The sequence below is a fragment of the Gavia stellata genome, chromosome Z (genome assembly GCF_030936135.1).
Source record: "Gavia stellata isolate bGavSte3 chromosome Z, bGavSte3.hap2, whole genome shotgun sequence".
Taxonomy (NCBI): domain Eukaryota; kingdom Metazoa; phylum Chordata; class Aves; order Gaviiformes; family Gaviidae; genus Gavia; species Gavia stellata.
The window spans coordinates 31628621-31654417 of record NC_082637.1 but is presented as its reverse complement, the minus strand read 5'-3'; the positions used below and the strand labels follow the sequence as shown (position 1 = coordinate 31654417).

Genomic DNA, 25797 nt, shown 5'->3' with positions numbered 1-25797 from the left:
TTTCCTCTTTAATTCTTAGTGAGGGAGGGTCTCCACACGTGTCTGGCCGATGGCACTCGATCCCACGATCTTCCCATGCACCTGCACGCGATAAATGCAGGTGTATCCTGGTTTTCCCCAGTTGCTCTGTATGCCAAGTTTCAAAAACCGAAAGGCTCTGGGGTTCCCATTCTGCAAAGAAACCACATCAAAAAGCAGCGTCACTGCTGGGGTGTAACGAGTGAGAGCAGGTTCTGTGCGTCTTCCTCTGCCAGCCCGGCCCCTGCTCCGGGACCAGGTCCCGCCCCGGCCGTAGAGGCAGCTTCTCCCTCCTTCCCTTCTCCCACCCAGGCAGCAATGGACCCCTGTGCCCCTGCAGAGAAAACGCCTGGCCTTAGAGAGCGTGGCGGGCAGCTGTGGAAACCTGAGGCTCGCTGGTGCCGAGGAAGCGGGGCCCTGGGGAAATTCCTGCTGCTGGGGCAAGGTGCTGGGCATCCTCCCTGCCACCGCCTGCCCAGCGGGTGCAGCCAGGCAGCTCCAGGGACCCAGTCGGCTGTGGGGGCCAATGCGGCCTTCGTCCTGCTTTTGCCGCCCTGCCGGATGCCACTGTCCCTCCCGATCCCACCACTGTTTTTCTCAGCCAGGGTGGGGACCCTGCCCCTGCAGGGACCATGCACACTCCTTCTGCAAGTGACTTGCTGGCCAAGCGGTGTTTCTGCCCTGGCCTCTTGCCCGCACGCACTCTCTGTACCTGCAGAGGGAAGGTCTGGGTGGGCTCTTTGTGCACGGCGTAGGTGAATGTCCCCAGCAGAGTTTCATCCTCGCCTTCCTCATCCAGTCCCTTGGAGATAAAGCACAGGGGAGCAGGTCAGGCTTGACCCGACCATGAGGAAACACTCATGCCAGATCCTGCCCCTGATCTGCACCCCACTCCTGTGGATCCAACGTGGTCTGGCCGAGGATGAGGTTGGGCTGAGTCTCCTCCTTGTGTGCTGCTCAGGGGCCCAGAGGTGCTGGGCCAAAATGCACTGAGCAAGTCTTAGGAGGGCTGACAACACCCCGCATGTCCCTTGAAACGTCCCCTCCGGGAACGGCCGTGCTTGGGAGCACACGAGTCTTGGCAGATGCGCAGAGAGCAGCAAGTCTCCGTTACAGATTTTCCCTGTGGCCAGGTCCCAACCCCCAGTGCCCGGCAGAGACTTACAGAGACCGTGAAATCTCGGGGAGCGCTACTGACAGTCTCCAGCGGAGAGGCTATCTTGGAGGCGTGCTGTACGGTGACGGCCGTTGGTCGTACTTGTGCAGGCAACCGGATTAGCACCTCACTCCCAGACCCTTGGAAAGGCCAGCAATATCCCGGGGAAGCATCCGTCTGAAAGCAGAGGGCAAGGGCAACGAACGTGAGGGTGTGATGGGGCCCGCTGTGCTCCCATGCAGGCAGAAGCACAGGAGGCACTGCACCTGTGGGCTGTGCTTGTGTTCAAAATGAATGGCGTGTTGGGAAGCAGAGAGAAGTACCCCGCCGCCTTCCCGGCCCGGGAAAGAACAAATATGGGAAACATCTGATACCCTGCACCAGAGTCAGGGCTTTCAAGAAAGCTCTGTTTCTGGCCAGCAGCTCTGCAGCCTCCCCCCACCCTCCACCACCCCCTGGGGAAAGGGACAATCAGAGGTGTGGCAGGGAAATGGGGTCGCCAAGGAGAAGCTCCTTCACCCAGCAGTGACCGGGGATGGTGGGCAGGAAGCTCAGCTCAGCTCAGCCCCCTTCTGAGGGCAACTGCTCTTTTCTAGGGAGCCAAGACCTGTGTGAGACCTCAGGTGTCAGTGAGCAGTGCCATGGCCTTGAGCAACACCTCTGGCCTGAGGGGAGAAGCCCCAGGGCTTGCCCCAACCTTGTAAGAGGCAAGAGAAGCAGCACTGACGGCTTCTGCTGCTGTACCTGCACAAAGGTATCCAGAACGTGTGGAGCACACAGGAACCAAAACACCCTGCAGAGCCATGCAGAGCTGCTGGATGATCTGTGCAGGTCGATGGCAGCCCCTGCAGGGAGAAGAGAGCAGCTGACTGCAAGAGGCCCCAGTCTAAGTGGACCTTGTGGCTGCAGGTGACTTGTAAGGCTGCCTGCCAGCCCTGCACACTGCACTGCACGCTCAGAGGTGCCCCAGGAAGAGGAGGGGATCCCCATGACTCTTGATGGCATTTCTCTCTGAGCTGCACAAGGAGAAGGTCTGTGGGTGCTGGGAGACAGCAAGCCCCCCCAGGAAGGGCAGCAGACCCAAGAAAGGCCCCACTGTGTGGACAGCAGAGGATGACCCAGCCATACGCTTTCATTCCCCAGGAAAGCTCCACGGAGTGGGAGAGGGCAAAAATGCTGCCAGGGGCATGCGAGTGGCACCAGCCAGGATCCCGAAGGCAGGACTGGCGTGAGCCCAAGGGAGCTGCTCTGCCAGAGTCATGCTCTTGGGCCCCGTGATTTGGTCCCAGCTGCCTCTGCCTCGGAGAGCAGAGTCTGCAGCACAGCCTGCTTTCGGGAACACCAAGCACGAGCCCAGCACGACAAGAGCTGACTGCCTGGATCTGAGGTCTGTCCGTACCTGCACTTTTCAGAGCCCAATCAGACATCTGTGTGGTTGCAGACACTGCCTCTCTCATTTGCTGAACTTCCTGGGAAAGGCACAAAGGAACAACGGAAATGACCACATCAGACCTGGCCAGGAGAAGGGGCTTTACAGCGGAGAAGCTCAACCAGCAGCCCCTGGCAAGGGATGGGTGTGCGGGCTGAGCAGGAAAAGCCCACCAACTGGCCCAGGAAGCGCCTTGTGCTGGGCCCTGCTCATCCCAGCCCCCTTTCCCCAAAGTGCAGGATCACCTTCTTCATAGTGCCGATCTCTGCAGCCAGGCGTGCCACCTCATCCCTCAGCTGTTGCATCTGTTGCGATTGTTCCCCCCACAGAGCGAGCGTGTTCCTGCAGACACCGGGAAAGCAGATCTTGTCAGAGAGCTGCCCAGCCCCTCCCGGAGCCTCCAAGCTCGGGAGGAGCAGAGACAGAGGGGCTCGAGCCCCCTTTTCTTTCTCCAGTTTTTGAGTACTTCCCTTCCCCTCCAGGTTTCCCAAAAGGCCCAGGCAGGACCGAAAGGCATGACCCTTGGTGCTGTGCCAGTGAGTGCAAATAGCACGGGCTCATCTACCGCTACCCCACCAAATGTGCTGCACGTCAGGAGAAAGGAGAGAGCTCTTACCGCAGGGACCTCAGGTTGGCTGCAGGCTGCCCCAGCAGCACCTGAAAGAGAAAGGCTCTCCGTTTGAGTCCCAGAGCTGCCAGGGCTTTCCTGAGCCGATGGCTCTAGGAAAGGAAGGCAGAAGTTGCTGCTGATTTCCTGGGTCACTGCCTGGAACTGGTGACAGGGTGACTTACCCACCCACCGCCAACACTGCTCCTCTGCGGGACTTGCCTGTCCCACAACTGCAGTCACTCACCTGTGGTACATCCTTTGTCCACAACGTCCACATCAGCATCAAGGTCCCGCAGCAGGCGTGAGCTGTAAGTCACATCACCGAGAGGGAGTTATTTTACTAGGGTTTCTAACGATTCCTGTAGTCACACCGTCTCCTCCCACACCATGGTGGCAAGAGGCTGGCTGAGGACTTGGGGAAAGGGTGCAGAGAGAGTTTGTGGCTCCGAGCAGGGACCCTCTCCCTGGGCCTCGGGGCTCTGCACAGCCCTGGTTTCCGGGCACGCTGGGTGCCCCACAGCTACGCCCCGTTTCCCCTCCCCTCTCTGCGCGTAGTGAGCATTTTGATAGCTCCCTGAGTTGCAGACGTGGGAGGTTGGAAGGGCCCGACCAGCTCCACTCCCTCACACTGAAGCTCGCACTCCGTGCCTCTGTGCCTCCGCTGGTAGGAGGCGAATACTGACCAAGAGCCCCTAGGGTCATCAAGATCAGGATCGTGAAGAGCCTCTTCTTTTTCAAGGTGATGACTTCTTTCCTGAAAAAGAGGGAGTCCTGGGCTTAGCAGCACTCAAGGGCAGAGCCCTGCATAGGGGGATTGTCTCTCCCAAGCTGAGGAGCAGCAATTTTGGAGGAGCCAGGGTCTCCTGCTGGGGAGCACCACCAGCCTCCCCGTGCTCACCCTGACCCACTGGCACCTCTTGTTGCCATGTCCACACTGTACCAGTGTTGTACTCACAGGGTGGAGATGCCTGTGCTGAGGAGTCTCTGGAGGGAGCCCACAACTACCGCCAGACTGAAGACCAACCCTGGGCAAAGAAACCGGAGAAAAGCCTGAGGAGGCTTCGTGAGGACACCGGTGTCGTGGTTTAGTCCCAGCCGGCAACTAAACCCCGCACAGCCGCTCGCTCACTCCCCTTCCTCAGCTGGACAGGAGAGAGAAAATATGACGAAAGGCTCGTAGTTCGAGACAAGGATAGAGGGAGATCACTCACCAATTACCATTGTGGGCAAAACAGACTTGACTTGGGGAAATTAGTTTAATTTTTCACCAATCAAAATCAGAGTAGGATAATGAGAAATAAAACCAAATCTTAAAAACACCTTCCCCCCACCCCTGCCTTCTTCCTGGGCTCAACTTCACTCCTGATTTTCTCTACCTCTTCCCCCCGAGCAGCGCAGGGGGACGGGGAATAGGGGTTGCGGTCAGTTCATCACACGTTGTTCCTGCTGCTCCTTCCTCCTCACACTCTTCCCCTGCTCCAGCGTGGGGTCCCTCCCACGGAAGAGAGTTCTCCATGAACTTCTCCAATGTGGGTCCTTCCCATGGGCTACAGTTCTTCACAAACTGCTCCAGCATGGGTCCCTTCCATGGGGTGCAGTCCTTCAGGAACAGACTGCTCCAGCGTGGGTCCTCCGCGGGGTCACAAGTCCTGCCAGCAAACCTGCTCCAGCGTGGGCTCCTCTCTCCATGGGTCCACAGGTCCTGCCAGGAGCCTGCTCCAGCGTGGGCTTCCAGCCCCCCACCCGCTACCAAACCGTTGCCACGCAAACCCAATACAACCGGTCCGGTGCATGTCAGCTCCCTGCAGGGAGGTAGGGGCTGCTCCTCCCTCCCTGGGGCAGCGGCAGGGGCAGGGCGGTGGTTATGCCCTGTAGAGGGGGGCAGCTGGGCGCACCCTGGGAGCGGGGGGTGGAGGGCCGGGCAGGATCCCCTCGCAGGCAGGGCACCGACAGCATGTCTGGGGGAGGAGGGTGGCACGAGTCCTGGGGTACCCCGCAGTTACTACAGTATGCCACAAAGACATGGACATGGTCGCCAGCTCCACATGGCTACGTAGGCGAGGTGGCCCCAGGCCTCCCTCGGGGCAGGATGATGGTGGTTCTGTACGGCCGTGGGTCCCAGCCGAGCCAGGCAGGCTTGGTGCAAACATGGTGTGAAAGGCAGCACTGAACTTACGCTCATTTTCTGCAGCACTGCGGCGTGCAGGCCCTTGCCGTCTGTTGCCCTGGGCCCTCTGAGATCTTGCTGGGCTGCTGCCAGCTCCTTTCCTTGGAAGGGCAGCCCCTCGTGCTCTTGAAGGAGTCCTTCTCCTCCTCATGCTGGTGAGAAATTATCCTCTCCTCCTTCAGCCACAGGAGTGTTGCCTGTCCGGGCAGATCTCCTGGAGCTAGCCGGGAGAAGAACACCTGCCACAGGCACACAGCCACCAGCACACTGCGAGCTCCTTCCAGGCTCACACCTTATGGCCCACAGTGCCCGACCTCACAGAGGCCTGGCCTGCACGGTGTGAGGTCATGGCTGTGACATCACAGACACAGCTAGAGGGGAGTGGGGGGGTGGAGAGAGACCCCGCTGCCCACTTGGCGCGGTGCTTTGCGTTTGTGACTAGACAGTGTTGAAAACACACCAGCGTTCTAGCCGGTGCTGAACAGTGCTTGCAGAGCACCGAGGCTTCCTCTGTTTCTCTCTGTGGGCAAGGAGGGGGCGCTGGCTCTGGGTGACAGGGGCTGGGGCTGCATGGGGCTTTGGCCCACTCGGCCCCTCTGGCTCCGCATCGTCAAGGGGATTTTCAGCCACCAAAGTGGCCCCACCACGTGCCAAGGGGCTGCTGCGTGCCTCCATCCTCAACAAGACGCACGAGCACCCAGGACACGGCAATGGCTCCTTCTGGGGCGAGCCAGCTTGCAGGGCCTTGCCGGGTCGTGATGAGAGTGAGCACCTGTAAGAGGATAAAGACGGATCACTGCACTGTCTCCATACCATGCGAGCAAAGAGAGGGGGGAGCCGCCAATGCAGAGGCCCTGACCAGGAGACAGGCCTTGGAAAGCCTCTCGGCAGATGTCCCTGCCACGGCTCCTCCACCGGCCACAGTCCCTCCACCTAGTCTGCTGCCTGTCATTGCCCAGGCACCTGTGCCGCTCCAGACACCCTGGCCCAGTGCATTGGTGTATTGGGTGTCTGTGTCCAGGTGTTGGCAGCGGGGGGACTGCCGAGGGAGCCTCTGTGAGGAGAGGCCGTGGCTGCCCGGTGCCAGACATGGCCGGTCCCAACCATACCCAACAGTGTGAGGCCTTGGCCTCTGAGCCTCCACCATGTTTGGGTAGCCCCTGGTTAATGCAGAGCATCGAGTCTTTGTTTCTCTCTGTGTGTCCCCGAGTGAATAGGCAAGGGGTTGGAAGGGAATACATGCAGGACAGACAACCCAAATCGACCAAAGGCCTATTCCATGCCGTATAACATCATGCTCTGCAGTAAAGCCTGGGCCTTTGGTCTTTCTAAAGTAGCCATGACTCCATACCAAGGGGCTGCTGTGCACCTGCATCCTTAGCGAGACACACGAGCACCCAAGACATATATATACACATACATAGAAATGTATGTATATAATGGAGTGTACAAAATAGTATAAGTATATATTTTATTTATGCTTACAGACACTATTTTGTATATATACACCTCTATACATGTATGGGTTTTTTTCATGTAAATATAAAGCACAGTAATAAAATGGATAAAACATTCTTTAATAATAGTGAATGAAATGATTAAGTAAAGTTCAAATGTGAATGGAAAGTAATTAAAGAAAAGTAGAAGACAGATTCAGGCCTCTGAACATTACCAGGCATCATAACGAGCCTTACATGGCTGGGGTGGGGGGACATCAAGAGAGCAGAGGGCCACGAATAGGTGGAGGGACACAAACATGCTAGAACACACCTGAGGACTACAGACCCCTTCCAGGAGGCCACCAAGGGGCCTCTGGTGCAATCCCATGACATGCAAAGTGAGCTGAATGAAGAGGCCCCCACCTCTGGGCCTGTCCCGACAGGCTGATCATGAAGAGTTACTGCAGCAGACTTGGGTCTTTGTATGGTTCTGCAAGATGCAATGCTTTCTGCAATAATGGAAAAACAGAATAAAATGCCAGCCTTAGAAGAACACGCACATGGCAACAATAAGGAAAAGCAATAGGACTGTAGCATGCAGCGATCCCATAAGAAATGAGACAGCCACTGAGCTCTGACTAGTCCACAGGACTGCCAAAAACCCTCTTCCTAGTGAAGACCCAGTCTGTGACAGTGATCGCAGTGTAGGTGGATTTGCCATCCCTGCATCCACTTCAGCCCAGTCCCCAGTGAACTCAATTCCAAATAGGAACTCCAGGCTCAGGACAGGAAAGATTAGCCTTGTGCAAGGAGCAGATGACCCCATGCTGGAGACATGGCATAAGGGCATATGGGATGAAAGTTTTAAAAACTCAAAAATCCTCCATAGCCAAGAGCCCTGGTCCCTGGCTCTTGGCTCATGCAAGGCTTTGCCCCATATCTTTCTACGAAATCAGGCATCTGTATTACCTCTTCTTGCCAGTCACGTACTGCAGGACCTTCAGTTAGATATGAAGATTGCTGGTACTGTGGGCTCCCAGCTTTTTTCAGATACGAAATTTGCACTTCCTGCTTCAGTGAAGCTTCTCTGGCTTTTGGCCTTTTGGTTCATGTAGCTCTAAAATTAGGACAAATACCTCAAGTCGTAACCATTACATTTGAGGACCAACATAGCCATACGATGACAATTGTCTGTAACTCAGCATGTCACTCATTTGAGGGGGGCAGGGACATCCCCTCTTGGTGGCAGAAATGTGTATGGCTGAACCTCCGTTTCAGCTGCAATGTTCAAGTGCCTTTCAAGAACAGTCTTAATGGAAACTCAACTTTTGAGTAGCTGGATTTCACAGTCCTCTGCCATTTTGCTTCTTCCTTTGGGAAGATCAGAGATATCACTGCAGAACCTGCTCTTTCAACAAATAATGGCTGGGGGCTTTCTTTCAATCAAAGCTGATAAGAAATGGCACAGTATCTGCAAGTCCTTCTTTCTTTTGAGGTTTGTTGTACAGTGTGTGGATGGGATTTTCTTTGTCTTTTTTCACAAGTGTATGTTCAAGTTCAATTTCTTGGTACCTTGGCCTCATATTTCAGTTATTTCCTTCCACTGTTCTTTCCCCTGTGCTCTGTCTCACTGCAGATGATAATGCATTAACATTTTACTTTCTGAGGTCAGCTAGGATAGGAGAAAGACTGGGCACAGAATGAGACTGATGTCCCTCCTTTCTGGTGAGTATATGCTATTGAGAAGATGTTTACCTTATCAAATCTCCATTTGGCAGCTCCACCATGTGAATAGCAATGTTGGAACAAGTCTCTGAATTCTTACATTTCGCTTCATCCTAAACAAGCAACACAGAATTTTGAATATTGCTATTCAATACATTAGTATATCCTGTTGACAGAATAAATTCAGAAACCAGTGTAACGCAAATAAAAAGGGAAAGACCTCTCTTGTGTTAATACTATACATTTACTTAACAGTTTTTTCTGCAGAAAAGGGAGAATATTTCTGCCTATGTGTATTCATCCGAGCAGCACGCAGTTTGTTTTAAGAAGATGAGTTTGTAAAAAGGTAAGAAAAAAAGACATAGAGAGACATTGGTGACTGCTCACGCTAATGCCAAGAATTGCTTTAGATAATAGATTGTGGAGATTGGATCTGAGAGCTTTGCAAGTTTTGCATTCTTCCCTGTGTCTGCCACTGATGTTGGCAAAAGCTCTCTTTACACTGTCGCTTTACATTCTCCAAAATGCATTTATTACTGCTTCGTCATGAAACTGGCAGCACTGGTGAGAGGCTTGTTCTCTGTGGTATCAAATGTACTACAAGAAGATGAAGTAGATGGAAAAGTGAGGCTAAGACAGTCTGACTACAATAGAACACATACTGCTCCATTGTACATCCACTTTACACTACCCAGGTATTTTGTCATTACTGCCTAGTTAGGCAGTGCCGAGCTGAACACTTACGCTTAGAAGTTACAGGTGGGCTTTCATGTTGCTCAGACTTTCACTCCACTATTCATCCAAATGCAATTAGTTCCAGTACTTCCAATATTCATGGTATATTATGGCATTCTGTGACAACTGCAGTCAGTAAAACTGATGTCTGAATAGCTCCTTAGTAGATGACAAGGGAGGAAACAGATCTAATGCCAGATCCTATGGAAAGAATGATACTGCAGTAATTAGGACATAAGGAAAGGGCAAGAGAACTAGACTTTCATTGAGCTGCCACAGGGAAGCAGCAAACAGCCTGACTGCACTCTGTGCGATTTAACAGTAACTGGGGCATCTGGAAAAGATATTTTAAAGAAGACTCAAATCAGGTCATGGGACAGACAAATGTCAAAGAAAAGAGGCACCTCTGCAGCTCTCCCTGTTCATGATACCTGTATGCCTTGCCTTGCTGGTCTGCAGGAAGACTGAGACTGCCAATTTGAGAGGTCGTATTTGGTTGCTGATGCCTCCCTATAAAGATGCGGGACTTGAGACATAGTGACCGTGCTGAGCACCTCAGAGCTACGACAAATTTTCCACTGCCTTACAACACTGTGTTTTCCAAATAAATTCCAGTGATACTGCATACAGTATTTACCAGCAAACACCTCAGGAGGATGGCATTTAGTTTGTTTTGGATGAGTACTGTGAATAGTCAACGGTTACCTTAATGGGATGTGCCAAAACACACCACTGAAAAATGTTTCACACCTCATCCCTAAAAATTGTTCTAGGAATATGCTTTGCCCTTTCAAAATTAATTCTAGAAAAAAAAAAAAAATCTTGTTTCACTTCACAGCATTGTCAAGGTAAATTTTCAGACACAACATGCAGTTAAGAGAATGTTTCTACTTAAAGTTGGAGGCAGATGGGAATCTCTTTCCCCTCTTAGCTTCAAAGACCTCTCATGTGCCTGAAGCTCTTGAACTTCCATTTCTAGTGTTTTTCTAGTCATTCTAGTGTTATTCACAGCAACAGTATCATTGACACAATGTGCACATACACAGCAGGAGGCACAAATAACAAACACCACATTTATAATAATTTTGGCCTAGTAAAGAGGGAACAGTGGTAGATGAGATTTTAGAAAAACTATACATTGGGGTACCACCAGTCACTTGTATGTATTACAAAAAATTTTGCTTTAACAGGCCCAATTTTTACAACAGTGATGATTTTGACAGGATGTGTATTTTGCAAATCAGCTTTGCAAATATAGTTCCTGAACAATTAGCCTGTGAAGTTTTTTTGTACTTTCTTATGTTTGACACTGGTGACATCTTGTGGTAAGTGAACTCACGGTAAATAGCACCTGTTGCTTTTGCTGTCATTGCTCTGCAGGGACATGCTTACTGCTGTGTGATGGAGTTCTGCAACTGATAAAAGTATAGTGTGTAACTTCCCAGTGGTGAGATAGTACATATTTTAACTACATACTTAACTCTAAAATCAGAGGACAATACAACAGAAACAGTATGATAAGCGCGTACCTCACCCTACTCTGGGAAGAGCAGAAGGATTAAGATACACATTTGCACAAAAGGTTTTGCATGATCGCAAGGAAAAAAAAAGTTAGAAAAGTCAGGGATTCCACCTCTTAGAGTTTGTGCACAGGATACTGTGACGGAGAGAAAGACTTCACTGTCAGGTTCAAATTAACAATTTATTTGAACTTCACTCACAGGTCCAATATGCCACTGTTGCATGTTCTTTTATAGGTACAATGGAGGAATGGACTATTGCAATTAAATACACAATTCACAAGCGCGCTAGATATTAATACCTTACAAAAAAGAGTGCACTAATCACGATCTTAAAGCATGCCAAATACCATACGCATGTTTCTTAATCACTTACCCTCTCTCTCAGGTAAGGCCTCTCAATCCCTGGGAAGTTACCTTGTACAGCGTCCTGGACAAGGGGGAAAGAATCTCCTACAGGCCAGCTGTATCTTTGGAAAAGTGACTCTCCCCATTTTTCTGTCCAAACCTTAAGGTTTTTATTCCCTGATTTGATGGGTGGGGGCAGGCTTATACAGGAATGTTTATCTCTGGTGCCTTGATGGCTCGGCTCCTTAGTCTATATGGTAATTTAGTGATGTCTAGCACACAAAGCTACTGAATAGTGGTGGAATGGTACTCAGGGCATTTTGTTTGTTAAGGGATCATTCAAGCTCCATTCGGGTTTCGGCAGTGTTCAGACAACCCCGGGCTGAGCCGTTTCCGCAGCTCCCCCCAGGTCGTCTCTGCACAGATAAGGATTTGTCAAGGTGAGACAAAGCTGAGTCGAATCACAACTCCCTGCATCTCGCCTTTGTGCTCCGAAACAGGTTTAGCCAGGTGATCCCATACATTCCACCCCGTGACCTGAGTCACAATTCCACCACCGATATGTTATCATCGGCCAATGTATCTGTATAATTTTCATCTGAGTCTTTAAGTAGAGCCAGGTATTCCCCAGTTTCTAGGTGAACCTTTACCTGAGAGATAGATTTTACAATAATTCTTTTAACACAACTAACAGCAATGCATACTACAATAATACAAACTATGATAACAATCAATGTTTGCAACAAGTTAGTAATCCATCCTGTAAATACCCATCCTATTTTACCAAAGATATTTCCCAACCAAGTGTACTTTATTTGGTCCTGCAGCTCATGTGTGACTTCCGCTATTTTCTTCATCTTCTGGAGGTTTTCCCACAGAGGTAGTGATACATTAGGAATTGTAACACAGCATTCTTCTTGTTCATGGTTCGCCTTCAAGTGTCCACACACCCCTTGTTCTTTGAGTAATATCAGATCCAGCACAAGTCGATTTTGAAGTGCGACTCTCGAGACTGCTTGCACTTGGGTATTGAGCAATTCAAAATTGTCCTTAGTAAGGCCTGCTAATGTTTCCACCTGTGCAGTTAAATTGGACAACATAATTCTAGTTCTAAGGTTACCTATTCCTAACCCAAAGAATCCTTCAGCCCATACTGCCAATTTCTGGGATACAGTCCAATCAGTAACATCTGTACTTCGTTTGGAATGCCACAGTCCTTGAGAAATAAATTTTTCAGAGTAGTAAGAAGGACATAATGATGGTACTCCTAAAGTACATTGCAGACCGGGATGAATAGGGTTTAACATATCTGTAATAGTCCCATCTGAGCATATCCAAGTTAATTGATGTGGAGCATATATAGGTGAGTCATCGCAATTGCCCATGGCTTGAGGGATCTGACAGGAGGATTTCTTATGGTATTTTAAATCTTTATAGTTTGTACTGGTGTTACACCCCATTACTGGAGGATATGGCTTTGTGTAATTTTGACACAAGCAGGCAACACTAATCAAATGCCGTAAGGAAGGGATTAACCACAACCAACTGTTTTCCAGATCCCTTCCGGTGGTACAATTTATAATATTTTTGCAATTCCACAGAGGACTTTTTACACTGGGTTGTGTCGAGGCCGTTTGTCGAGACCGCCAGGGATAGCAATCCTTCTTGTCATCTCTCCTCTCCTCATGGACATGAGACCATAAACAATCAGCAGGTGGTCCCTGCATTACACTGAACCACGTACATGAATTACTGGGTGTTGACAGAAACTCAAAGCACCACTGGGTGTTTACCGGTTCCACATATCTGAGAACTAAACGTTCTCCCCAGTATGGCTTATCCCCATACCGTGTATCTGCCCAAGGGTGTTTGGAACACGGCTGTTGGAAAAATTGTGGTTGTTTGCCTCTACAGCCCACAGTCTTATTGTCCCGACAAAGGGGAGCATAGGAACAATTTAGACTCCAAACAGAAGTTCGATTTAATGTATTGTTAAATGGCCACTTCCATTCAAATTCACCCCAAATAATAGACTTATTTTGATTCCAGAGCCAATCTAAATTCTTACCTATATCCACAGGGAGAGCTGTTATGGGGATCCCCTGAGTGGGGGTATGTGGTAGAGGTAAACAGGTTGTCACATGAGAAAAATTAAGCATACGAGCAAAACCTTGTATCATCTTATAGATCACATTGTTTGGTTCAGTGTGATTTATAATTGGGGAACCATCAACATGTTGTTTAAAAGCCCGAGGCTGTCTGTTCCATATCCTCGATTGTCTACTTATACCTATGGTTATTAAAGAGCTAATGACTATTATCACAAAAGGCCTTACAATCATAGCCATGACATAGCACCTACTATTTAAAACTTAGGTTAACAAACAATTATCCTTATCAAATCAACATGCAAAAATCAGAAAACAAACAAACAAATAAAAACTTCTGGTCCACATTCAAGTTCTGCACAGCTTGTCCATTCCAGTTAGGTAGAGTTCATACTTTGGGTCAATGCTTCTTAGGTCCCCACCCCGTCGTAATCCTCGTCCCTCCTTTTGTTGGGATGCACCTGCAAATAAATGAAAAAGTGCTGCTCGACCGTATATATGATCGACAACGAGTCAGTTAGAAATCTGGTATGATCCATCTACTACTTATTCGATGTATGTGGTCAGAGTTATCTTTTGCTTCCCATGCATATGATCCCCTTGGCTTAGTCAGTATCAGGGGTACAACCCCAATTTGAGGTAATTTGACCATTACTGGTTGACCAGAATGCAATTGTATGGGGAATTTGCCAATTTTGTGTGGTTCCTTGGAGATTAAATTTCCAGTAGGACAAAACGCTTTTATCTTTACATTTCCATTTTCACCCCATCTATTATTAACAGTATGAACTGCTTCAGATAGTCTCAGGTTCCAGTTGGATACATGGACCTTTGCGAATCTTTTAATTAATCCATTGATCCGTTCTACTATTCCATTTGCCTGAGGGTAGTAAGGGGTATGGAAGACCCAGTCAATACCTTCTCCCCTTGCCCATTCCTGGACAATAGCTGCTGTGAAGTGTGAACCATTATCACTCTGTATGACAGAAGGCATTGGTAAAATACTGAACCATTCCTTTAACACTCGAACAGTCCATTCTCCAGATGCTGTCACGGTTGCGGTTGCTTGGGTCAATCCGGACACCACCTCTACACCTACTAGGATATATCTATAATGATTAGAAGTTTTAAGTGGCCCAATGTAATCAATTTGCCAAGTTTGCCAGAGTGTTTTCCCTGCCCTAATATGTAAAGGTGGGCCTTGATTCGGATGATTCATTTTTAATCGCAGGCGACACTGTGGACAGTGTGTTATTGTCTGATCACAGTCAGCGAGTGTAGCAGGCCACCCTCTGGCTTGGCATTCCTTATACAGATCAGCTTTCCCAGTGTGGCCCCGCCTTTCATGTAGCCATTCCCTTAATCTTACCCACTCCTGTGCATCCGTACTCTCGTCAGCGTCTAATGTATGTATGCGGGTGAGATAGTCAACTTTATTGTTCCATTGAGCAACTTCGGTTATGGCTTTATCATGGGCTTTTACCCATCCTATTTGTAGTGTCTTTTCCTTTCCCATTTCCAGTAGCTGCTTCCAGTCCTCTGTTCTCCACACTGGGACCCGATTGACTTGCCAATCATTATTTTCCCAATGCCCTATCCATTCTGTTGCCCCTTTGAACACTGCATATGAGTCAGTATATACAGTTTGAGCTCCATGTTTCACAGCTAATAACACAGCCCTTAGCTCCCCGATTTGGGCACTACCTTCTCCTTTCTCAATCTCAGTTCTTCCTGTTTTTATCTCTAAAGCCACCGCTGTATATTGCCACATTTGGGTCTTCCGAACTGCAGAAGCATCTGTAAACCATACTCCTGACTGATCTGACTCAGCTGTAAAAGGGGGTGCTTCTAAAATAGGTGATGGCTTGTTAGGTTTGACTAACATAGAAAGGTCAGCGTTAACGTCCTTTTGTAATTTAGATATTTTTACTGGCCCTTCAGTAATAGTAACTAACTGACCAATACCTTCCAAATAGGAGTACCATTTCTGGACAGTGGGTTTTTGGGCAATTCCCTCAGGGGGAGGAGTCCCTTTCCTGACTGATTCCAGGAGAAGGAAAGGACCCTGGACAACCATATCTTGGCTTGTGCGAATCCGCTCAGCCTTTTTTACTGCTCGCACTAGTGATAACATACCTTTTTCCCAATCAGTATATCTCTGCTCAGTATCATTGAATGAATGAGAAGAGAATTCCAAGGGTCTGTCAGGGCCTTCTGGTCCCCGTTGGTATAAATTACAATGGGAACCATGTTCACTGAACCCCCACTCAATCTGTATAGGGTCTGTCTGGTGTATAGGGCCTAAAGTCTGATATATGCGAAGCTCATGAATCAGCAAATTCAAGGCTTCCTCATGCTGAAGGGTCCACTGCCACCGGGCATTTTTCTTAATCAAATTATACAGGGGCCTAGCAATTATAGAAAATCCAGGGACATGTTTCCGCCAATAACCTAAAGTCCCACGTATCTGTTGTAGCTCCCTTTTGTTTTCTGGAGTTTTACCAGCTTCTATTTTTTCCAGGATATCGGCTGGTATAGCCACGGCTCCTCCTGACCACCAAACTCCTAAAAATTTAACCTCTTGACTTGGTCCCTGACATTTAGTGGGAGGGATTTCTAATTCCAATGAAGTCAGTGTGTCCCAAACCTTACTAGACACTTCTCTGACTGCTTCTTCATTATTTCCACCTATTAAAATGTCATCAATGTATTGGTACATGCTTACCCCATCTGGTACCTTTATTTCCTTCAATATTTTTGCTAGTGCATTATGGGCAATAGTGGGAGAATGCCTGTATCCTTGTGGGAGCCGATTAAAAGTATATTGCACTCCCTCCCATGTGAATGCAAATTGGGGTTTATCTTCCTCCTGAAGAGGAATCATAAAAAACATATCCTTAACGTCTAAGGTGGACATCCATGTATGATGTTTAGCTTGAATCTGGGTGACGAGATCAGCAAGGTTAGGGACAGCGGCCGTGAGTGGCATGGCATTGTTATTGAGCCTCCTGTAGTCAACTGTGAGTCACCATCTACCGTCCGGTTTACGTACTGGCCATACTGGAGAATTATAGGGTGAGTGTGTCCTGATTATAATACCACGGGCTTCCAGGTCTTTAATTACTTCCCTGATCCCCGATTTGGCTGCAGCTGGTAGAGGATACTGATGAACGTTCGTTACCTGGGAAGGAGGCAGTCTAACAGCTGTCTCCAGTAACCGGACCTCACATGGTGGAGCTCCAAAGCTCCACACCGTCCCGTCTGGCAGTTTCCAGACTTTGTTTGCTAATACATCAAATCCCAAAATGTTATTACGGTAAGGACCGATGACTGCTTTTATTTTAGTCATGCGGTTTTCTCCTGGAAGCCAAACACAGACTGTACTAATTGGTCTGATTTCAGGGGCTCCAGTCACACCTATTACATTTATTTTCTTCCGGGTGGGGACTAATCCTAACCTTTTTGCTGTTTTTTCTGTGATAACACTTATTTGAGCTCCAGTGTCGATTAAAAAATTTACAGGAATTCGTCTGGGGCCTGTAGCTAAAATAATATGTCGGTCACTGACATGGTTAGGCCATTCTAAGTTAGATATTACGCGGGTGGGTCGGCCTGAAATACCCCCCGCGCTTTCTAGTTTTTTAGATTTATCAAATCCTTCCTCAAATCTAAAAAAGGATTCGCGGGAGCAGAAGGGTTTTGTGTTTTAACAACATCAGTACGCTCTGTAGCTTTGCTAGTAGGCTGCTCCACCAGGTTTACCATTATACGAATATTCTCTGTGGACTGCCCATGTAACATTGATCAGGGTATTCCTAATGCCAACGCCTTCCTCCACAATTCGTTACGCTCAGTGTCGAAACGAGAATTGGTTTGTCGAGGGGGGCGGGGATTATTCTGCCCGACAAACCGTGCCTGCCGGACCCGGCGCTGTAAGCTTGAACCTTCCTCTAACCAGCCCATCTCTCTACCGTAAATCACTATTTCTTGTAATAGTTCCCCCCATGTTAAAATGGGCTGCGGTCGCTGATGAGGATTGCGAGTGTTATGATCAATCGCCTGTGCAATCTTTTCCTTTAGGTTTTGCACATACATTTTCAGAGATTCAGGGAGACCTCTAATCAGCGGTTTAAGGTGGACCGGATCCACTGGAGTGGCAAGGGGAATGCCCTGCTCACCGCGCTCATACATGGCTTGTATACAGGCGGCCTTTTGCACCGATTCAGCCAGCCCGGATAACCCAGCAGTTTTAATAGCCAGCGGTTCGCCTCGCTCTCTAGAATCCATCCCGCCTGCCCAGTGGGCGACTCTAAGCGTTAAGGGTTGGTTGCCCACGGGACCCCTATCAAGGAATACACCAGGACCCCAATATCCCCTAGCTTCCTCCTCACTCAGCAAGATTCGATCTCCTCCTTTTAGTGAAACATTCCATAAATATTCAGTTGCACTTTCCCCTGGCTTGCGTGAAAATTTTTCTTGCATTTGCGCAAGCTCGGGTCCGGACCACGGAGTGATACGTGTTGTAGTATATGTTCGATTATTTCTATCATTTGACTGCACCTCCGTTTTAATGAGGGGTCGAATTTCAATATTACCTGCCTGCTTGGGCTCGTCATCTGGGTCACCCCAGATGTCCCCGTCCCAAGTATCAGGATCGGCACACATAACTAAATTCCTGACTTGGGAGGGAGAGGGAGTCGGAGCATTTGACAATAACAGATCTAATTTTTCCTGTAACCTCCGATTCCTTTCTCTCTCAGCAATTAATTCATCTTTCAAAAACATGTTCTCAACTTCCAATTGACCTTCATGAGCCCTTAAGGCCTCTTTTTCCCTTCGTTCTGCCTCTAAAGCAGCTTTGGTAGCCTCTGCTTCAGTTTGCAATTCACAGAGTTTTTTCTTACAGTCAATTAATGCACTTTCCTCCGGGTCGGCTGTACCCATTTTCTTAGCCGTCTCGGATTTCCGTGCCTCCTCCTGTGCACAGGTTAAACATACTCCAAAAACAGTACACAGGATACCTTTACCTTTTCCGTTTTTTTTCTTTTGTTCCTTTTTACATTGTTCTACCCATTCCACCACTTTCTCCTTGCTTTTCCACAACCTCTTAGCCTTCTCCCTATCCCCGGGAGCGGGTTTACAACCATGTTTCTGCAATAGTTCTTCCATTGTATCCTGCCGACTACGCCAATTAATGTGACGGAGAGAAAGACTTCACTGTCAGGTTCAAATTAACAATTTATTTGAACTTCACTCACAGGTCCAATACGCCACTGTTGCAGGTTCTTTTATGGGTACAATGGAGGAATGCACTATTGCAATTAAATACACAATTCACAAGCGCGCTAGATATTAATACCTTACAAAAAAGAGTGCACTAATCACGATCTTAAAGCATGCCAAATACCATACGTATGTTTCTTAATCACTTACCCTCTCTCTCAGGTAAGGCCTCTCAATCCCTGGGAAGTTACCTTGTACAGCGTCCTGGACAAGGGGGAAAGAATCTCCTACAGGCCAGCTGTATCTTTGGAAAAGTGACTCTCCCCATTTTTCTGTCCAAACCTTACGGTTTTTATTCCCTGATTTGATGGGTGGGGGCAGGCTTATACAGGAATGTTTATCTCTGGTGCCTTGATGGCTCGGCTCCTTAGTCTATATGGTAATTTAGTGATGTCTAGCACACAAAGCTACTGAATAGTGGTGGAATGGTACTCAGGGCATTTTGTTTGTTAAGGGATCATTCAGGCTCCATTCGGGTTTCGGCAGAGTTCAGACAACCCCGGGCTGAGCCGTTTCCGCAGCTCCCCCCAGGTCGTCTCTGCACAGATAAGGATTTGTCAAGGTGAGACAAAGCTGAGTCGAATCACAACTCCCTGCATCTCGCCTTTGTGCTCCGAAACAGGTTTAGCCAGGTGATCCCATACAGATACTAAATGTCGGAACTGCCCATGTTTTGAACAATCTGATCTAGGTCTGATAGCAGAAGTAAATCACAGAACGAGCTCTCAGAGATGCGTATCTAAAATACTAGCCCTCTTGAAAGCAATGGCAAAATCATCTGGTAAGTATTACTCACTGGCCTAATTCTGCTCCCTCATATAGCACTTGAATTTGGTTAAAAAGCTTTACCCTGGTCACTACTGGTACTTCAGCACTCTAGAGACCTTTTCAGCAGAAGCATTAGGCAATTTATCACCGTGTGAGGCCTAAGGTTGAAAAGGAAATGGAAGTTATTTGTCACTACTTTTATCAAGGTATGTAACTGATTGGCCCTATGAATCACACAGAATCACAGAATGAATGAGGTCGGATGGGACCTCTGGAGGTCATCTGGTTCAACCTCCTGCTCAAGCAGGGCCGGCCACGTAGAGCTGGTTGACCAGGACCATGTCCAGATGACTTTTCATATCTCCACTGTGGGAGACTCCACAACGTCTCTGGACAACTTGTGCCAGGGCTCAGTCATCCTCACAGAAAAAAGTGTTTCCTGATGTTCAGAGGGCACCTCCTGTGTTTCAGTCTGTGCCCATTGCCTCTGGTCCTGTCACTGAAAAGAGCCTGGCTCTGTCTTCGTTGCACCTTCCCTCCGGGTATTTATATATCTGGATGAGGTCCTCCCTGTGCCTTCTCTTCCCTACGCTGAACTGTACCAGCTCTCTCAGCCTTTCCTCATAGGAAAGATGCTCCAGTCCCTTCAACATCTTACTGGCCCTTTGCTGGACTCTCTCCAGTGTGTCCATGTCTCTCTTGTACTGGGGAGCCCAGAACTGGACACAGCACTCCGGGTGTGGTCTCACCAGTGCTGAGGGGATGGCAAGGATCACCTCCCTTGACCTGCTGGCAGCACTCGTCCTATCACAGTGCAGGATACCATTCACCACCTTTGCCACAAGGGCACATTGCTGCCTCCTGTTCAACTTGGGGTTGAACATGAACATCGGCATGTATTGGTGCGTGGAGTTGTTCCCCCCTCAGGTGCAGGACTTTGCCCTTCACTCCTTGATGAACTTCATGAGGCTTCTGTCAGCCCATTTCTCCTGCCTGTGGAGGTCCCTCTGGAGGGCAGCACGACCTCTGGTGCATCAGCCACTCCTCCCAGTTGTGTGTCATCAGCAAACTTGCTGAGGGCACACTCTGCCCCATCATCCAGATCATTAATGAGGATGTTAAACAGGAGTGAACCCACTACTGACCCCTGGGATACACCACTAGTTACTGGCCTCCAACTAGATTTTGGTCTACTAATAACCACCCTCTGACAGCAGCCATTCAGCCAGTTTTCAATCCACCTATCCGCACTATACATCAACACCCTCTCTGTGAGTATCTTATGGCAGACAGTGTTAAACGTCTTTTCTGAAGTCCAGGTAGACAATATCCACTGCTCTCCCCTCACCTCCCAGGACACTCATTACATTGTAGAAGTTTATCAAGGTGGTCAAGCATGACTTCCTTTTGGTGAAGCCATGGTGACTACTCCTGATGATTTTCTCATCATTCATGTGCCTGGAAATTGTTTCCCGGACCAGCTGCTCCATCACCTTCCCAGGGATCAAGGTTAGGCTGACCAGCCTTTAGCTCCCTGAGTCCTTCTTTTTGCCCTTTTTTAAGACAGGAGTAACATTTGCTTTCCTCCAGTCTTTGGGCACTTCTCCCAATCCCTATGATCTACCAAAGATTATTGAGAATGGCCTCACAATGACATCTGCCAGCTACCTCAGCAGTCGTGGGTGCATCCCATCAGGGCTCATGGACTTATGTATGTCCAGGTTGCTTAAGTATTCCCTGGCCTGATCCTCTTACACCAAGGGTACATCTTCCTTGCTCCACATTTTTCCCCTGGCCTCTGGGATTCCTGAAGGATGGTCTTGCTAGTAAAGACTGAGGCAAAGAAGGCATTCAGGACCTCAGCCTTTTCCATGTCCTATGTAACCAGGTCCCCTATCTCATTCAGCACTGAGCCCATGTTTTTCCTAGTCTTCCTTTTGTCACCTATATACTTACAGAAGCCCTTGTGTTCTCTTTCATATGACCAGACAAATTCAATTCCATTGAGTTTTAGCTTTCCTAACTTCATCCCTGCAGGCTCCCAGAACATCTCTATATTCCTCCCAAGTTACCTGTCCTTGCTTCCACCCTCTGTATGCTTCCTTTCTGTGCTTGAGTTTGGTCAGGAGCTCCTTGTTCACCCATGACGGCCTCCTGGTATTTTTGCCTGACTTCCTGTTCATTGGGATGGATGACTCTTGAGCTTGGAGGAGGTGGTACTCAAATATTAACCAGCTTTCTTGGACACCTCCTCCCTCCAGGACCTTATCCCACGGGACTCTTCCAAGAAAATCTTTGAAGAGGCCAAAGTCTGCTCTCCTGAAGTCCAGGGTTGTGAGGTTGCTTTTTACCCTCCTCCCTCCCCTCAGGATCCTGAACTCCACCACCTCATGGTCACTGCAGCCAAAGCTGCCTTTGATCTTCACATTCCCAACAAGATGTTGGTGGGTAAGAGGTTCAGCAGAGCACCTCTCCTTGTTGGCTTCTCTGTCACTTGGAGGAGGAAGTTATTGTCAAGGCACTCCAGCAACCTCCAGGATTGCTTATGTACTGCTGTGTTGTCCCTCCAGCAGATATCGGGCTGGTGGAAGTCACCCGTGAGGACCAGGGCCTGCAAATGTGAGGCTGCTCCCATCTGTCTGTAGAAGGCCTCATCCACTTACTCTTCCTAGTCACCTAGTGGTGTATAGCTGACACCCACTATAGTATCACCTTTACCTTTACTCTCTTTAATCCTTACCCATAAGCTCTCAGTTGGCTCCTCATCTATCCCCAGGCAGAGCTCCATGCACGCCAGCTGCTCTCTCACATAAAAGGCAACACCCCCTCATCATCTTTGCTTCCCATCCTTCCTAAAGAGCCTATATCCCTTCGTTGCAACACTCCAGTCATGGGAGGGAACTATCCCACCATGTCCCTGTGATCCCAGGAAGATTATAGCCCTGCAACTGCCCACAAATCTCTAACTCATTGTGTTTGTTTCCCACACTGCACGCATTAGTACGCACTTTAAAGAGGCACCCCAGTACATTCACGTCCTAGACAGGGTTTTGGGCATTTCTCCGTAATTGTGCCTTGTAGGCACTTCCTTGCTTATATGCAAATCCTGGAAGTGACCCCACTTAAGCTCCATTTTGTTGATTTTAAAGCCTTCCTTATGAGGTCAGCCACCTTATTGGCAAAAATAGCTTTGCCCTGCTTACTGATCTATCTCAAGCAGAGACTGGTCTGCAAACAGGGTCCCATGCTCATAGAACACCAAACCCTGTCACCAACACCAGTTCCGCAGCCAACTATTGACATGTACCATTACTGCCTTCTTCCTCACATCTTTTCCTTTCACCAGCATGACTGAGAACACCGTCTGCGCCCCCAGGCCCTTGACTACCGCCCCCAAAGCTCTGCAGTCACTTTTGATACTGTCAAAGTTTCCCCTAGCAGTATCATTTGTGCCCCCATGGAAGATCAGCGGGGGGTGGTAGTCAGAGAGTCAGACAAGCTTCAGCTGTCCCTACACAATACCCTGGATCCAGGCCCCCGGCAGGCAGCAAACCTCTCTAGTTGATAGGTCAGGTCAACAGATGGGTGCCTCTGTCCCCTGTAGCAAGGGGCCACCCATTACAGTTAACCACTGTTTCTTCCTGGTAGTATTGCATGGTTTAGGGTCAGGTGGACCAGATCCTTTGCTTGAAGGCACATGAGGCTCCTCTTCAACTTTGAGGGCGGTGAACCTATTTTGTAGTTGTTTGTTTGTAGCTGTAAGGGTACAAACTTAGGTGAGGTAGGAGCCTTCCTCTTCGTGCCAGAAGTCGCCAGCTTCCATCCTTTCCATTCTCCAGAGGCTGCACTTACCTTCATATTAGGGGTGGACACTGCCAGCTTCTCTGGGGGTGGTGGCTCTTCAAGCTGTTGAGTCTCAGAGAAGATCCCGTCTATCTCCCTTTCCTCTTCCCTGATGCTGCACAGCCTGCTCACTTCCTCCTGTAACTCCTCCTCTTGGCAGCACAGATCCCCCAAGGCAGCATACCTCCTGCAGGAAGAGAACCATCTCACCTGGGGTCAGAGAGAGACCGCAGGCACTCCCTGCAGCCTTGGAGGGCTGCACCCACCATCCAGAGCTCTAACCTAGCAGTGACAACTACTCCAACACCTGGTGGGAAAGTACTCTGTGGCATGTCAGTATCATGTCTGAGGCTGTTCCAGGGGTACAAATTCAACTGAGGACCCCTTCTTTACAAACTGCTGTAACTGTTGGCTGTACTCTGGGACCTGTGGTCTAGGCCTGCCTCTTACAGGGGCCTCTCCTGAGCACCAGCTAAAAGGGTGCTTAGCCCTGCCTAATTAACAGGTCGTCGCAGCAAAGGCTGCAGGCACGCTGAGTCAAGAGCAGCTGATCATGCTCATTAGAAGCTGCTAGAGCTTCCTTGGGAGCACACGCTTGTGACCCTGTGGCTCCCTTTACCTCCTCCTTGCCTGACAGCAGGTCTCCAAAGCTGCAGAGCTGAAGCTCTGCAGAGACGTAACACTGAGAACAATAAATAGTATATGTTACCCCGCATACAGATTTAAGCGTTTCTCTGACACTGACTGCTTACACCAGTAGATACCACACCAATGTCTCATTCTGTGCCATTCAAAAGGGAAGAAATGCCAGTAACTCAATCACCTGCTCCACATAAGAAGGATTTTTGGATTTACCTCAGGATGTTTCCAGTGCCAGAGCAGCTGAAAACTAGCAGATTCATTTCCAAACCTGTTTAGTCAGTGAGGCCTGCTAACAAGTTTACAGCTGCAAAAGCAATTGCTGCAGTGGTGAGCCACTCTTTGCCCCTCTGAAGAGGCAGGGAAAACTGCCTAGTAGGCAACTGAACAAAGCCAGGTACTAGGCATTTCCTTTTGGACTAAGCAAGAGAGCTAGGAGTCAGGAATACCTGGGTTCCTGTTACTTTTTACATAACTAAAGGACTGTCTCTGAGAGCTTTAGTGAGAAATCTCTAGGTAAATGGCAGATTCTGGTGTCCTCTTGTGTTACTCTCCTCCTCCTTTAGACTTAAAAGGAAACTCTTACCTCCCTCCCCAAATGATCAACACTTGATTTATATCAAGTTTTGTCTTCCTTTCTTTGTTCCTTTTTTCTTTTTTTTCTTTCTTTTTTTTTTTTAAATCTATGAAGGGAACAGGGGAACAGCGGCTAATTAAAATGAAACTTTGACGGAAGCACACTGAATGTCAGGGTAGCTGCTGCAGTACAAATGTGTCTTGAGGCCGGACATCTGCCCCATCCTCTACCCAACGCACTGTTTGTTTCACGTGCCAGAAATGTCTTTCCCATCTCAGATACCTCAAACTTCTACCACTGCATGTTATCACTATTCTTCCATGCAGGGATCCTCATTCATGCCACATCTAAGATGTAACTCATTTTCTGTGTAAACAAAATTTAACATCATCTCTAACCTGTTCACAGAAAACAGCCTAGCCTTAAAGCCATTAAGTCAGTGCAGAGCTTCCATATAAAATTAAAAAACCCAAAGCCTAAAACAAGTCATAGAAACTTTTTATATTAAATGTTTGACAAGTTACAAAGATTTTTATACAGATCTGCTGTGAAAATAAGCATTAGGTGTGATATTGTCTCTGGGAACAATGATGCTCAAGGAAAATTATCAGCATTTAGGGAAGGCTTTACTGCTGCCTTACAGGTCGCTTGAAGCAGCAGCAGAACACCTTCTGTGAAAACAGTGTTTTGAAAGATCTACAGGTACCCCATATAAAAAAGATCAGGGCATGGCTAGACAGCAGACCTCAGATACTTGTCCAGGTAGGGCTTCTGGTCTTCTCCAGGGTTGTAGGCAACCACTGAGAAGGGAGGATGTGAACCAAATGTGAAAAATATCTGCAGGATCAGCTGAGTGGTTATTCCGCAGTGGGAACTTTCAATAAGGCATTGCCCAGTCTCAGATACCATGGTCAACATAAGCTGTTTGTGAAGCACTCCTACTTTCAGGCTATTTGAATGTCAAAGGAAGAAAAACTAGAGACTTAATGTTTTTGTGTACCAGCTGTGGTAGCATAATATATCAGTGGATCTGGTGAGCCTTTTCCCCACTCACGGCAGGTTGCTCAAGCTCCGGGGCTGTTGCTCTGCCCACAGCCCTTGCTGGCTTCCCTGTACCGTCTCCGCAGCCCTCCATTAGGCTCTGTGTGTCCCACCTGCCAGGTGATGCCGCGAGGAGGAACGAGCCCTCGCAGCCGTTCTCCAGGAGCTGTGTGGGCCCAGTTATTCCTGGGAGGAGCGTGCCTGCCATGGCCACACAGCCACCAGGACCCGGCGAGCTTCCTCCAGCCGGGAGGTGGTGGCTCACAGTGCCCTGGGGCGCTGGAGGCCGCGCTGTGCAGGAAGAAGTCTGGGACTGCCCTGAGCCGGTCACAGCTTGCTCCAGTCAGCTGGAGAAGGGCCAGAACCGACCCCACCCACCATGTGAAGAATA

At 48.7% G+C, this 25797-nt stretch overlaps 1 protein-coding gene across 1 annotated transcript; it reads right to left on the bottom strand.

Moving 5' to 3' along the window:
- Window positions 1–15: 15 nt before the first annotated feature.
- LOC132320701 (uncharacterized) lies at window positions 16–25614 on the bottom strand. Its single transcript, XM_059833552.1, has 13 exons — window positions 25520–25614; window positions 23159–23336; window positions 18160–18232; window positions 17851–17934; window positions 4169–4238; window positions 3841–3967; window positions 3220–3260; window positions 2849–2945; window positions 2574–2643; window positions 1919–2019; window positions 1184–1351; window positions 731–820; window positions 16–171 (listed from the first exon to the last, which is right to left on the bottom strand). Exons 1-13 carry the CDS (start codon window positions 25612–25614, stop codon window positions 16–18), a joined length of 1350 nt encoding a protein of 449 aa, XP_059689535.1.
- Between the last annotated feature and the right edge of the window lie 183 nt (window positions 25615–25797).

Bases quoted from the DNA above. Each gene is read 5' to 3' on its own strand.
- LOC132320701 (XM_059833552.1), bottom strand. From the start codon at position 25,614: ATGGCAGGCACGCTCCTCCCAGGAATAACTGGGCCCACACAGCTCCTG. The intron at 18,233-23,158 runs GTAAGTGCAGCC...ACCTGTGCACAG, and splicing joins TGTCCACCCCTAATATGAAG to GAGGAGGCACGGAAATCCGA. The intron at 1,352-1,918 runs GTACAGCAGCAG...CTCTGCTTTCAG, and splicing joins TTCTGGATACCTTTGTGCAG to ACGGATGCTTCCCCGGGATA.